The following is a 15,131-nucleotide window of genomic DNA, read 5'->3' on the forward strand; positions in this document are numbered from 1 at the left end:
AAACGAGCAGACTGGCCGTACTGAATAAAATAAAGTGTGCTTACACTACAGGCGAAGAGCTGTTGGGGCTGTTCGGCTGATCCATTCTTTCTCCTTCTCTTCTTCTAACAAAGCTGCACACGCGGTACCGGACATCACTATTCTTCTTTCTCGTTAGATTTACTGGCTGGCATAGGAGAAATACTGAGGAGCGCTTCGAAATGAAGAAAGGTAAAGTAAAAAAATTCGAAGAGACACTTATGACTGCTTACGTGTCGGAATGCGAAAGCATGTCGTGGATGCCAGACGTAGACGTTTGGTTGCGGTTTACGAAGTGAGTTTATTTAAGAGGATGAGTCTATTTTTCTATGTGTGACACCACCCACCCGCACACACGCGCCTATGACACCACCCGGAGCTATCCACGACGAACGGTTGCATCACAATTTTGATACGAAAGTCTGGGCAGGCATGCAATTGAAGGTGCATATATCATCGGTTTGAATCCCATTCGCAAACTAACTTAAAACTTCAATAACATATGTAAGCTATATGCAATGATGAATCGTTTGGCACCCCCCGCAACGATGTTCGACAAATGGTTGCGTCACTTTTGGTACGAATGTCGGGAAAACTGGCGCCACATGGAGGTCGGCCAGTGGCGAGTGTATACATATATAGAAGAACGACATGAATAGGATTGCCTGAAGTGGCGGTGCTCGGCTTGCTGTGTGCGTCATACGGCCGCTTGATGACGTCACCCTATTTTTCTTGCCATCGCTGGGATTTCCTGTACCATCGGCGACTACAGACAAACCCCCGGCTTTACTCGTAATGGGACTAGTAATGCGGAGGAGAAGGAATGAGAGGAAAGGCAGGGAGGTTAACCGAAAGAATAATCGGTTTGCTACCCTACACGGAGGGAAGGGGGTGAGGGGATAAAAAAATGAAAGAGAATGGAAAGTAACAGAAAATTCAAGTCACAATGAAGTAATGCTTTCCTATTAAAATAGCGAAGATTTTACACAAGGATACCACAATTTTCAAGCGATAGTTACAGAGGGGACCTTCTCCATTTTAAAAAGCGTCGCCATCTGCTCAGTACGATATAACCGAAAACTCCCATGTTCTTCTGCAGTATGGCCAGGCAGGTCCTCCGTCACCGTTGCCGCATGGTTAATTGCAAATTGGTAAATTGGTTTTTGAAGAAAGCAAACGGTGCGGTAAATCTCTCGCATCTCGATGGACACCCTAACTGCGCCGTGAGGGAAGGGAGAAAGGTGGGAGTGAAAGAAGAAGGGAAGAAAGAGGTTGTTTTTCTTGTTGTCCTCATAATAACGACGCGTACCCACTGCGGGGGATTGGCCAAGATACGTGCGACGACTGACAGGTGCTCAATAAAATAAATAACGAAACAAAGTATATTGGTAATAATGATATTAATTGGAATTATGAAATAAATGAAAGCAATTCAGGTTTGTAAATTGGAATAAACTTAACAAATAATGTGAGTTCGGTGACTGATAGAGGGAACGGGGCTAAACGGGCCATGTTTAGGATAGCTTTCGTTGCAGAGAATTATTGATCATGAGAAAGAGCAGAGGTGCTGCAGTGGTGGGATCTGGAATAATTTCGACCAACTGAGCATCGGCGGGTCGGACTAAATGCAAATGATTTGAAATTAATTTTCCTTTTCAAATTGAATTTGCAGTAAAGAATTTCGTTTAGATTTGAAGAATCGACGCCATGACAACGGCTCCAAACTAGGAAACACTATCCAATTCGCTTCAAAAAGAAATGCTTCCAAGACAGCCACCGAACATTCCGAGATCGCACCCTACGGTTACAACTAGTGCTACCTTTTACCAACTGACTTTAATATCCATATCGTGTTTGCATGGCTCCTTAGTAGCCTTATCAGAGCAATATCTGCAGTCAGGCTGCTGATGATTATGATGACCGTGCAAACATTGAAGACCGCCTACTCCTCGCTCCCTCCTGCCTACTTCTGTCTGTCTATCTGTGTCAAATACTCAAAGATGGTCTCTCTACTTTGAAGTCTATAAAAATCCTAACAACTACAAACCATCCATTCACGTCGTCCCCCATGTATCTAATAGGTCCCAACTTTCCCCTTCCTTAACAAACCAAATATCCCCAACAAATGGCCTCGAGCTTCCCTTTCTAAATAAATAAATCATTAATTCATTCATTCATTCATTCATTCATTCATTCATTCATTCATTCATTCATTCATTCATTCATTCATTCATTCATTCATTCATTCATTCATTCATTCATTCACGACGTAAAAAAGAAGCTTCAAAAAGTCAGTGAATCCAATATTACTTATATAAATGGGCACAGTGGTGTTAGGGTAAACGTACCAGCTGATATACAAGTCAGATCAGCTTGAGACGAAGGAAACATCATGTTCCGGTTACTAAGGGATTTATACATAAAAAAAACAGTTAAGAAAGCAAGTATTAGACAAATGAAACGAGATATGGCGTGAAGAGGGGCACACAAACCTACATATTTCAAGGTCTTAAAAACGGTAAGAATGTATCACCACTTTTTCCGGCAAACCTGGGTGGATATGGCTGATTCCCCTACTATGCCTAAACCGCTTTGGGACGGCTGACTAATTCTGCATTCTTTAGTGAAATTTTTTTTCTCACTCATAACTATCCCTATGTGTGTTCAACCTTCTAGGTCGGAAAATCTGGCTACTTAATGGTTTATAACATAGCTTAGGAAGCTGTCAGCTGAACTTTCTCTGCCGTCTAACCTCACAAAGTGGCCACATGGTTGGCCAATCATCTTTGGGTCCTAAGGTGAAAATTACCAGCTTGATATAAATTTTACGCGCTCTCTGGGGTTTGTTATTCCTTTTAGGTCTTAGGTAAGCCACATTTACACTCTTGAGTCGCGTAGTCCATAAATAGGGTTTAAGCCTTGTGGTTGTACAATTTGCAGTTGGCGAAAGTGCGACCCGTTTCCCTGGCTGGGGAGTCGCTGGTGGCTTATTGATTGCGTTCTCTTACTTTTCTTTTCTCTTACCTTTCTTTCCTCTTTTAATTCCTCATTCTCCCGACAACAATAATCCTTTGAAGTCTTTGGGTCGCCAACTACCTTTTGGTAATAACCAGTTTATATATATCGTAGCCTGTTGTCTCCCCTTTCAGCGATACATCAGTGGTGCGGGAGGCGACTACTTCTAAGATCTCCCTTTAAGATCTGACTAGTGAGCGTCGTTTCTGCTGGTAAGTTGCGTTTAGCATCGGGAAGCCTAGCATATACGCCATCCCTCAAGTTGATGCTCTCTTCCAGACCTTTTAATGCGAGAGCATTTGAAGTCGCATCGGAAAAAAAATGTGTCGTCAGTCACAACAATTAGCTGATTGGATGAAGTGGACTGACGTCTCCAGACCGGATAATTCCCATTAGTTCATGAGAAGTGACGTAACCAGACCCGACGTGACGTGATTTCTGGTAAAGGCATCAGCAGCTTCAAATGCTATCTCAATGCCATCAAAATTATCTAACTAGGTGAACGGTGCGTGTACTTGGTTTCTGGCATGGCGAACCTTCGGCATCGCGTGGAACAAAAGCAATGTTAAATTCTCTTAAGAACACGAACCTGATACGTGCCTCTTGGAAATCCTGTGTGCATATGCGAGTGTTTTGGTCACAAGTGAAACTGCGCCTCCTCCTATTCGTTGTCTCAGCGTGCCGACAACACCGATAATCTCGCGCTCCCAGCGTGAGGTGGTGACACAGCCTGTGGCGCCATTTCGTGAATATACGATGACTATGCGAGTTTAAGCTGTTTCACCGCATCAGCGATGCCGCAGGGAATGTCAGTGGCCATAGTTCCTAACGTGCACTAAATTGCAAAAAAAATGTGGTTAGTTCGACTGCGAATTTTTATTGTGTTCATTCAGCAACTGCGGATAGATTCTCAACACAGGATATGGAACATAAGGAGCTTGTGGAAGTTTTCTTAATGTTTGCCTCCATGGGAAGAAAACTTAGTACACTTACTGAACATGGACAGCGATTTTTTCATTGCCACTCTGAAAGTGGAGATTTCCCCCTCTTAACTTTGCCGCTGGCCAACCGAGGCTACAGACGGACGGACGGACAGATTTTACTAACTTGGAGCTCTGATGCTAACGCATTAACTGTTTCTTGGCTTAGCTAATGTCACCTGCAGTCTACAAAGGATGCGACTGGTACTAGGTAAGCAGGTACACAACGAGGAACTTTGCACAGAAATGGAGAGCAAACTTAATAGTAACTCTCGGTATTATGTTCGCAGTAACTGCATACCGGTCATAAATAAACGTGCGTGCAGAAGCAGTTCACGCAATACCTGGAAATTAGAGCGACTTCCGACACTTTGCGTAGTATTTTACTCGCGTTGTGCATGACGAAAGTTTTCTATGTCTTATTTCTTCGCGGAAGGAAGAACTCTTATCCAAAAAAGTCTGCAAAGTGATCATGAGATCACTCCGGAGGAACTGTTATTAAACGCCGGCCGCGCCGGTTCTCAGCCGGTGGTGAGGCCCCGGTGCACGGCGCTGAGAAGGTACGACGTGTCCTGGCTGCAGGCGGCCAGGTCATCCTGCTCCACGTTGAGCACGGCGAGGCCCATCAGGTGCTTCTTTTTAACGAGCTCGGTCTGCGAGAAAGGTTGGAGTTTCACGCAAGCAAGACACCACGTTGAGACCTAATCGTCATAGCAGCTGTGCCAAAAGAGTTTAGGTAAAGACGCAGTGAATTACGCCCGGCTATAAAAGCCAGAGTTAAGGGACCAGCGTTCGGTGGGTAGCTACATTACTACCGCTGTTGCCGTTGGCATTTTAAGACATTAGGGGAAACTTCCTAATAGTCCCGGGACAAGGCGTTCTCAAAACAGCCAAGGTGCTGTTAGTTGTGAGAAACTGGAAGCGAGTAAGATGTGATTAGAGGATCGGTGGAAGAGAAAAGTGGAATAGTAATGCTGGGGAGAGGATTGAGCTATGAAATATCCAAAAAACAAACATAACACGAGAATCAGGACGGCTGAGTGTGCAAGAGCATCACAGTTCCGTTCATACCTGGGTACTGGAAAAACCAAACGAAGCATCTCATAGGTCGGTTACCACGGTGTAACACGAGATTGAATGACAGATGTTGGGGCATTTATTTTCGCGATATATTGAAGTCAAGAATTTCAGAGCGGCATGTATATATGTACCAGTTGGACACCATTATTTTTTGTTCATACTAGTTCTTCGACTAGCAGTCCTCTACAATGAGGAGCCTCACATTGGGCGATGAATTTTGTAGCAGACGTTGTAGAGGGAGAGCGGCACATGCCTCCGCTCTCGACATACCTCCCATTTCCACGATAGCCTACTTTAGGCCATGCCTGCTTTCACAATAACCCTTCTCCTTCCGTGGTAAACACCGTCCGCCCTCGCCACACCGTCCTCCAGTTCCTTTCACGGTAACCACCGTCCAGTACGCGTTCCTTCCTCAATAAATCGTGATCCTCCTCCTATTAACTTTATTACTGCGCACCGTGGTCAAAGAACGGTCGTTTAGACACGTTGGCGTTGACGTACCTTAAGGACGACAGACCTCGCGCTTTCGAAGCCAATCCATTCATGCTTGCTGTTGGAGGCCGTATCACATTTCGTATTATTTTCCCACTTTAACGTCCACGATGCCAGTTCTTGGCAAAACTGTGCAATGGAAGAAAGTAGCGTTTACGTCAGACACTGAACCCAGCGGTTTAGGTATGCGCGTGCTGCAATTTCAGTGAGCACGAGGCCATATTACACCCCTTTGAATCCGCCCTTTTCACAAGATGTGGCGCCCCGTGGGGAGTGGTGATAACTAGTTTACTACTGGTTGAAAGCAAATACACGTGGCAGACACAGGTGCGATCTGGTTCCACGAGGAGGCAGCAGAGCCTGCGAAGTGGCAGGTGTGTGTGCCTGACAGCTGCCGCCATCTGTCGCAGGCACCTGTCACTAACATGAACTTCGCATGCGCAGTATAGGAGCTGGCGGTTTTATTTTGAACCAGTGGAGCTGGGGTTGAAGATGCGCGCATGTGCACGGCGGCCTTGTGAAAAATGTGGATTATATGGTTACTTACTGAAATTTCGTATATGCGACATTCTTTACGTGGCTGACGGCGCAGAATGTCATTTAGTGAACGAGGTGGGGTGGAAAATGTATAAAGTGCTGAGCTGCAGTGTTTCCGACTAGGCCACAAAAACAGGCTTGGTGATCCATGTTTCCTTCAAGCTATAATTTCATCAGTCACGCATTTGCCCCTATACGGGCACTGCAGGCAGGCGTAGCAAACTTGCAGGTATAGCAGAAAAATAAGTGGCTATATTTTGCAAAAATATAGCACGCAAAAGCGAAGAACAATTGATATGCAGCCGGCAGCCTAGGAAGAGTTTTAACACAACGCTGAAGTTGCTTATTTTCCCCATCTCAGGCTTCTTTCTTCAAAGGCTCGAGCTCCACCACCAAAACCGCGTACACTCACGGTCCCCTAAATTCCCCTAAGAGCTGTTTCAGTTATGTTCAAAAACGCTGTTTCAGTTATGTTCGGCGTTGCGTACATAACAGAGTAACCGAGGCTTACTTGGCAGACACCACTAGGACTAGCTACGTTTTCTGAGGGCTGGGATTATTCCGATATTGCCTAGACTCTCAGAACCTATACTGCGGATAGGAAAACATATTTTTCTCGAAGCAGTGCCACTCCTCGTGCATTGCTGTGATTCCACGTACATATTCACGCCTCACTGTGTCACTGCGGTGGAAACTAGCATGCCGCGCTGCATGCGATAATATAGAGTTTTAGCATAGCGCAGGTGTATTAGCGTACATTCTGTACGTACTACAGCGGACCGGCATGATGCCACGCTCAGGGACGAACACGCCATTGCGCATGTGCACAACACCAGGCCAGTCCACAATGTACAGACGCGTACAGTCCCGGTCATAATATTACGGAGCGTGCATCGGCGATCGAACTCTTGTTGCGCCTTACCTTGAGAAAAATTAAGAAGTACTGTAAGCATATATTAACACATGCGGCTGGTGCGTTAGCGCATGTAAACAAGAAACCATCATATCTTCTTTGCAGAACTGGTGAGAAAATTTCAAACGCTGAAGCCTGCTCCGTAGTATTTTACACACCTGTACGATCTTGCCAAGCTAAAACTCTCTACAAGAGAGGATTCTCCTGCGTTGTCCTCTCATTAAATTTTACACACAGTATGTGCGTGCGTGCGTGCATGTGTGTGCTTGCGCGCGTGTGTGGTTGTCTGTGTGCGTGCGTGTACGAGGGAGAGAGAAAGAGAGAGGTCAAGCACAACGGAGACGTACTAGAGTGCACAGATGATGAGATGGCTGCGGTGGGACACGAGGGGAAGACGCTCGCAAAATGCATGCTGCGAAATTGAGCTTCTCTTGAAAGGAAGAAAATGGCGGTCACATGTTACGTCCTGACGTGGTCTTGACCAAGTTAGCGCATGTTCCTATGCCAGTCGATCGTCACGAGGGCTGTACACGCGGCGTGGTAGTACGTACCACGACGAGGGGCACGTCGTCAGGTGTCGACTTGACGACCAGGTCGCCCATGTCTTCCTTGGCTGGGTCGGCGAAAACGTATTTTTTGCCCACTGTCGACACGGTGGGCACCAGCTTGCTGCTCAAGTGCGGTGCAGGGCCCATAATGAGGTTGAGGACGTCTACCTGCAGAAAAAATAAAGAAAAACTCGCAGAACCGTTACCTTTGTAAAGTGAGGCTTAGCAACAGCTTTTTGCTGCGTTGAATGTATTCTCGTTTATTTGCTATTTGTTTTCTCTTTTGGTAGAATGTGCGTGACGCCGCTGCTTCGTCACTTAAGACATCACTGTGTACGAATCACTCAGCGTGGTGCGTTGCCATGGTACATTATAGGGACGTCATGCCTGACGTCACAGCATGAGGATCAGTCAGCGTAGCTCGTTGCGGTGGCGTAACGCGTGATGCCGCTGCATGTTGACCAATAAACGAGGTGCGCTGTTATACGACGCCGACGCCGCAGAGCCGGGAAACACGCCTTTAACAGCTCTCGCTGTAAAACCCGACAGTCTCAAGTGTCCGCCATCTCTAGCAAAGCGCTTGTACAGCCTTCCTGTCCGCGCAGCATTCGCGGCGATTTGCTCACGCAGGGCGCTGCATTTGAGGAGGCACGATTGGCAAAATTACTGCATTGCTGCGCCCGTTTAACGTATTTCCTACCTTCAGTAGAAAACCAAGTTGAACTGGTTGGTATGTTTTTGTCTTAGAAAAGGATTAAATAAAAAATGGAGAACACGAGACAAGAAAAAGAAAAAAGCTACTGGACAAATACCAATCTGCGCTCTGTAGACGATTTTTTTTCGTGTGCTGCTTTTTCCTCGCTGTTTGCTAACTTGAGTAACCGGTTCACAGAGTGTGCAGACACGGGTTCGCTCTATGAATCGCAAATATGTTTGGGAAAAGCACTTTGATGGGCAAGCGCATGAAAATGTGCATTGGCAATGGCTGGGAGGTCCACTCCTTAGAAGTGAATGGAATTTTAGGCTGGTCTCTGTAGACATTGAGAGGCAGACATTAAGTGTCCAGCCATCAAACAAACAAAACCTAAAAAGTGCGCCGATCATTATTTTGGTATCCTCAGTACATCACCGGAGAGGCCACGGACCTGATGCCGTTGTGAAGCCGAGTAATAAGTTTTCGACTATAACGGCATCCAATGCGCACCACGTCCATGTGTGCAAACCGAATGTTTGTATCAGAACAAATAAAACAATTTTATCGCACGAGTGCTCAGACCAAGGAACCCAAATTCAGGAAATTGGTCGTTTTCGCGAGGTCTTGGTGCGCCATCGAGACTGTCTAGTCTGCTTTCTGGGGATTTTTTTGGATTGGATTGTAAAACGTTTATTGCCAACAGTCTGAAGGGCATATAGGCCCCCCGCCTAAACGACGGCCAGAAGGTCTTGGCTCCTGGCGGCGTCTTCGGCCAGTTGGACGACTTTTGTTTGAGTCTCCGGATCGGAGCTGAGTAGGAGAGCCTCCCATTGTTCAAGTGACTTTATTTTTTGTCCCTCCAGGGGGGCAAAAGGGCATTTCTAGAGAATATGGTTGAGATCCGCTTTGGCCTTACATTGCTTACACTCGTTTGAATATTGTCCCGGATAATAACGACTACACATAACCGGGTTCGGAAACGTATAAGTTTGGAGACGGCGCCAAGAGGTGGCCTGACTCTTTGTCAATGATTTATCAGCAGCGGGGTACTTTGTTCGATTGAGCCTATAATGTTGTGTGATTTCTCTGTAACCTACAAGACGATCCCTGTCTGCGAAGCCCTCGGTATGGCCACTGGCTCGGAAAGCAAGACCTCGAGCCAGTTCGTGAGCTGCTTCATTTCCAGCCAGGGATGCGTGTGCAGGTGTCCAGACTATGCGAATTTTGCGGTCGTCCCTTGCAGTCCGCAGGATTCCGTTCGTCAGAGGGGAGACCCTCCCCTTGGCAAAGTTCATCACTGCTACCTTTGAGTCACTGACTATCATTGACGCATCCGTGCCCACTATTGCAAGTGCGATGGCGGCTTCTTCTGCAATTTCGGGACTGTCCGTCGTGATCGAAGCGCCGGCTCGGAGATATGTCTCGGCGCTAGCTACCGCTATCACCATTCTCCCCCTCCCGCAATTAGCTGCGTCCACGTAGGCCACGTCTTCTACCGGATAGTTTTTGAAACATTTGCCGAGGGCTTCAGCCCGTTTCTCTCTGCGATCCTTGTGGTGGACGGGATGCATGTTTTTCGGTAGTGGTGGGATCATCAGCCTATCGCGCACGCTCTTAAGCATGTCCACTTTCGGACCTCGCTGACTCTCGTAATTTATTCCTAGTTTCGCGAGGATTTGCCTGCCTGTAACGCTTCCCGACAGCCTTTCGTACTGCGAGACTGTCACGCCTTCCACAATTTCATCCAATGTGTTGTGAAGACCTAGTTCTAAAAGTTTTGCGGTGGGGGTCCGAATTGGTAAACCCAGCGCCTGCTTGACACTTCTGCGAATGATCCCTTCCAGCTTGGACTTCTCCGCTGCCTTGAGATTAAGGAAAGGAGCTACGTAAGCAATCTTACTTATTACAAAGGCTTGAACTAATCTGATTAGATTCGTTTCTTTCATGCCATAGCGCCTATTTGCGATTCTGCGGATGAGCCGCATAGTCTGTTGCGCGCATATCTCCAACTTCTTTATTGCTTCTCCATTGAAACCGTTGTTTTGAATGTACAGCCCTAAGACTCTAATCCTGTCCACCGTCGGGATATCGAGTCCCTGAGCCTTAAGAGATATCCGCGGGGGATCCGACCGTGATTTCCTCTTTGGTTGGTAAAAAAGCATTTCCGATTTTTGCGGGGAGCACCTAAGCCCCCTATCATTTACATACTTTTCAACTTCTCCTATGGCCATTTGGAGAGTCTCCTCTATTTGACCGTCAGTTCCTTTGCCAATCCACATAGTAATGTCATCCGCATACATGCAATGACTGAGACCTTCAATCGCTGCTAGTTTGCTAGGAAGCCCGATCATGGCCACGTTGAAAAGAAGCGGGGACAGTACAGATCCCTGCGGGGTCCCCTTGCTACCTAGCTCTATGTAGTCTGATTTACTTTCCCCGAAGTTAATTTGGGGCACTCTGTCGGAAAGGAAATTTTTAACATAGTTGTAGGTTTTCGGGCCTACTCCCAGGAGGCTGAGATTATCCAGGATCGCCTTGTGCGTGACGTTATCGAAAGCCTTCGCCAGGTCAAGACTCAGAATGACCTTCGCGTCCCGCGTTTGTGAGTCCAGAATTTCATGTTTTAGTTGCAGCATCACGTCCTGCGTTGAGAGATGAGACCTGAATCCCACCATGGAGATAGGATAAAGATGGTGGTCTTCCATGTAGTTGTTGAGACGTGTCTGCACTACATGCTCCATCAATTTCCCTGCACAGGAGGTTAGGGATATAGGCCTTAGATTCTCGATCGACAAAGGCTTCCCCGGTTTAGGAATAAGTACCACCTTAGCCGACTTCCACTGCTTAGGAATCTCACCCGCCTCCCAACATTTCTGCATGTAGGCAGTGAGTGCTGTTATAGAGTTGTCGTTGAGATTTCTGAGCAATTTGTTGCTTACCCCATCCGGTCCGGGCGCTGAATTAGTATTTAATCTAGCAAGCTCTGCTCGCACTTCGGATTCAGTAATGGGTTCGTCCAAGCGATCGTTGGGTATCCCACAGTAACCATGCAGAGGTACCTTCTCGGTGTCCCCTATGTACTTAGATCGAATCTCATCGAGCAGCTCTTGCTCTGTACCCTCATGTTTATGCTGGATCTTTTGGAGGTTTTGCCTCTGGGCCGTTTTACATCCGTCAGGGTCTAGGAGGTATCTGAGTAAACTCCACGTGTGAGCCTGACTTATATTCCCGTCCATTTTGTCGCATAGCGATTCCCAGTTTTGCCTAGAAAGTTTGAGCGCATATTCCTCTATCTCTTTGTTGTGCCTTGCTATCCTTCTGCGAAGGTTACGATTCCACTTTTGACTTTTAAGTCGCTTTTCCATACTGGTTTTGGCTTGCCACATATGGAGGAAGCGGGTGTCCATTGTTTCTAGGCCTGAGTCTTCCGCCACAGTCTGGGTCGCTTTACGAGCGTCCAATTGGAGCTGCCTTATCCACTCCTCAATGTCATCAATTTCTGTGGTGTTAGCGCTCTGTTCCCGGATTTTTCGGAAGGCGTCCCACTCAACAAGTGAGTGACGTCGGCCTGGGCGTTTATAGGGCCCAGCAGTAATTACCGTTTCCAAAATAAAGTGATCACTGCCTAAATTTTCTTGAGTGTTAACCCAGTTTGCGCTGCCGACGTTCTTAACGAGGGTGAGGTCCGGAGATGTGTCCGTACTGACGCTATTTCCCGTTCTAGTGGGAGACTGAGGGTCCGTAAGTAGGGTGAAGGCCCCTTGTTGCACATCGAGCCAGAGCTCTCTACCCTTGACACATTCTCTCTGGTACCCCCAAGCAGCGTGATGGGCGTTGAAGTCCCCCATTACCACCACCGCTTGTTTGTTAGCAATGCGTAGAGTTTTTTGAAGAAGCGACCCGAAGCGAGTCTTTCTTTGTTTTGGACTGCTGTATATATTCAGCACAAATAGGCTGGTCTTAATTTTATTATTCGGAATGAGTTCTAGAAGAACGTGCTCTACGTGACTGATCCCCGTGTCATGCGCAATAGCCGTTATGTTTCTTTTGACGAGGGTGGTAACTCCCGCCTTCTCGCCAGAGGTATTAAAAGATTGATAGCCTGATAATTTTGCAATCCCCCCAGTTTCCTGAAGAGCGATCACGTCCGGGCAGTCTTTACCAATGAGGAGTTGTTGAAGAACTGCTCGCTTCCGGCGGTATCCCCGACAGTTCCACTGCCAGAGCGTATATCTATTGTCCTTATGTTGCCTGGCCATTTTGAAGTTGTTGAAGGGTTATCGTAATAGCGTCTGTCTTATTCTCTACGGCCTGCCGCCATGCATTCATAGCTAACAGCTCGTTTCCTAGCCTTTTGGTTTCTGTAGTGATTTCCTGAACAACGTTAAAAATGGACTGAATTTGTGCCTGAATTTTGTTATCTGTGGCCTGAACCTGGGCATCAATTTTGTCCTCTAGCCTCCTGCATACCTCTGCGAGCGTGAGCTCGGGCTGCGTGTTGTCACACGTCCTCTTTTTTGTAGGCGGGGGAAGCGATGGTGGCGCCACCGAGGCATCACTGACACCGGCCGCCGCCTCCACCAGTGCAGGCGTTATCTTTGGTTGTTGAGTAAGCCGGGATTGGCCCATCTTCCGGAGTTCTGAATTTTCCTTCTCTAACTGTTCTGTTTTTTTATTAAGTTTCCTTACGGTGTCAGTAAGGCTCTCAACCATCTTTCTCAATTGGAGGAGCTCATCTGCCCCCTTATCCGAATTATTTTGGGAGGATCGACCTACCCAGCTCACCTCTTTATGGTCGGCTGCCGTCTTGTTCTTGGCTGAAGACACCGACGGTGATCGCCCTCGGGAGCTCAAGCGGCCCCTGGACTGGGACCTGGTCCTGGAACCAGAGTGGGGCTTGGATCTTGAACGGCCCCTGGAGCCGGAACGGTCCCTAGAGCTGGAATGGCCCCGTGACCCGAGACGAGGGAAGGAAACCGAGCGGCCGCGATAGCCCTCTTCCTCCTTGTTCCTAGGTCGGCTCCTCCGGTTTGATGTATTGTCTGATGAATTTGCCGTCTTGTCGTGGGTCTTCTTCTCCCACTGGCGCTTTTTGAGTATGTAAGGAATCCTATACATCTCACGGCACTTTTTGTGTCCCAGTTCATGTCCCTTGCCACAAAGAGCACACTTAAGTTCACACGAGTGGTCTTGCGTTGGGTTGTCCATGCCACATCCTCGACATTTGACCACGCCTGCGTTCGGGCAGACATCGGCGCGATGTCCGAGCTGGCCACACTTGAAACACACTTCGTATTTTTCTTATATAATAGGCACCGAAAGGGGGTGCTCGCGTAGTAGATCCAATATGGCACCTTTTCATCTGCGAAGAGCAGCAGAATAGAGCTCGAGTCTTTTCCTAATCTTCTAACCCCGACAATCTCAGGGTTGTACTTGTTGATCAGGTTCTCACGCACCCGTTCAATCGTGTGAGTCAGCGGAACTCCGTGAATAACTCCTTTGCCGTGTCCATCCGGCGTCACAAGATACGCAAACGTTGCAAGTTTTTCCGTCCCTAAAGTGAGATGCCCAATATTCATATACTTCCGCACTCGTTCAGAGCTGTCGGTGCCTACCAGAATGGTGTTTTGCTTCTGATTCAGAAGGACGATATCATCTCTTGCGTCAGCCGCCGCAATACCTGCCGCCGACTTCACGATGTCAGAGACCGTCTCAGTTTTGCATGCTGAGAGTGGTCGAAGTCCGCCTTGCGGTCTAATGACGACTTTATGTAGTCCGGGGGGAAGACGAACGTGCTGCGTTTCCACCGAACGCATTGCCATCTTCCTGCCCTCCGTCTTAGCTGAGTTGGCAGCCCCTCGCTGACCATCTTGTTGTCTTCCTTCGTTCGGAACGCCATCCTGGCGTCCCCCTGCCTCATGGCTGTCGCTCTTACGAGCGCTGCGTTTTGACTTATCAATCGTAAACCATCCGGCTTGGATGGAAAAGTCATCCGGCGATAGCGTCTCACCTTCAACCGTAACTTCCATGTCGGCCTCCGAGTGCAGTCCTGGGCCACAAGAGGCCGGTGACTTGCCTCGCCGGCACCCTACGGGCGTCGGCGGCCAGAGTCGACGTTAGGCTTAGCTTGGTCGTCAAGCTGGCGAACTGAAGATCGTGATGTGAGCACAAAAAGTCAGTTCACTTGCCGTGGATTTGTTATCCCGGTAGTCCTGCAGACTTCCGGCGTCGGTCCCCGCAAAAGTTTCTGAAGACGCAGACTTAAATCCGCAGAAAGCATCGAAAAACCACGGAGGCGATGTGAGACACGTCCGCTTGCCTCAGCCGCTCGTAGCGCCCCCCCCCTTTCTGGGGAAAAAAAAAAACTATACGAGGGCACCATTTGCACGAGTGTGACGGGTTAGTGAGTTATGGCATATTCCAGTCGGCGATACGGACTAAGCTTTCTTGTTCTGCGAAACCGAACAGCGTGTTTCAACGGACTATTTGGATCCTGATCCTGAGTTCTGATTGGACCGCTACGGGTATCGTGCTCCCTCGCAGATTCGGAGCGCTTTTAGGATCACTGATTGCAATGAGCCTTTAGTTAACGGCAATGAATGGCAACATCGCGCTGCTTTTCAGCAGTGTAGAGCAACTTACGGAAGTCTGCTTTGCACTCAACTGATCGGTTTTCTAAAAATTCTCAGGCGATCCTCAGTGGGTCATTTGAATGCATTAGCATTTTCTGTTACTGCTGATTCTGTTGTTGCTTAGCCTGCAGGGTAGGATGCGGTAACGTTAATGGGTTAATGCCCATACACGCGGAATTGGTAATTCTTCACTTTTGTATCATAGATATCTGAGACTCCTCG

At 47.8% G+C, this 15,131-nt stretch overlaps 1 protein-coding gene across 1 annotated transcript in view; it reads right to left on the minus strand.

Annotated features, from left to right (window-relative positions):
• Positions 1 to 4,534: 4,534 nt before the first annotated feature.
• LOC149364395 (uncharacterized) overlaps positions 4,535 to 15,131 on the minus strand; it is a 30,832-nt gene continuing 20,235 nt past the window's right edge. Inside the window, exons 9-11 of the mRNA XM_089568681.1 lie at positions 7,587 to 7,751; positions 5,595 to 5,714; positions 4,535 to 4,666 (exon numbers count right to left, since the gene is read on the minus strand). Of these exons, the coding sequence (XP_089424807.1) occupies positions 4,535 to 4,666; positions 5,595 to 5,714; positions 7,587 to 7,751 (417 nt within the window). The remainder of the gene's footprint in view (positions 4,667 to 5,594; positions 5,715 to 7,586; positions 7,752 to 15,131) is intronic.

The sequence above is a fragment of the Amblyomma mixtum genome, chromosome 2 (genome assembly GCF_055824585.1).
Source record: "Amblyomma mixtum isolate Tamu chromosome 2, ASM5582458v1, whole genome shotgun sequence".
Lineage (NCBI taxonomy): Eukaryota > Metazoa > Arthropoda > Arachnida > Ixodida > Ixodidae > Amblyomma > Amblyomma mixtum.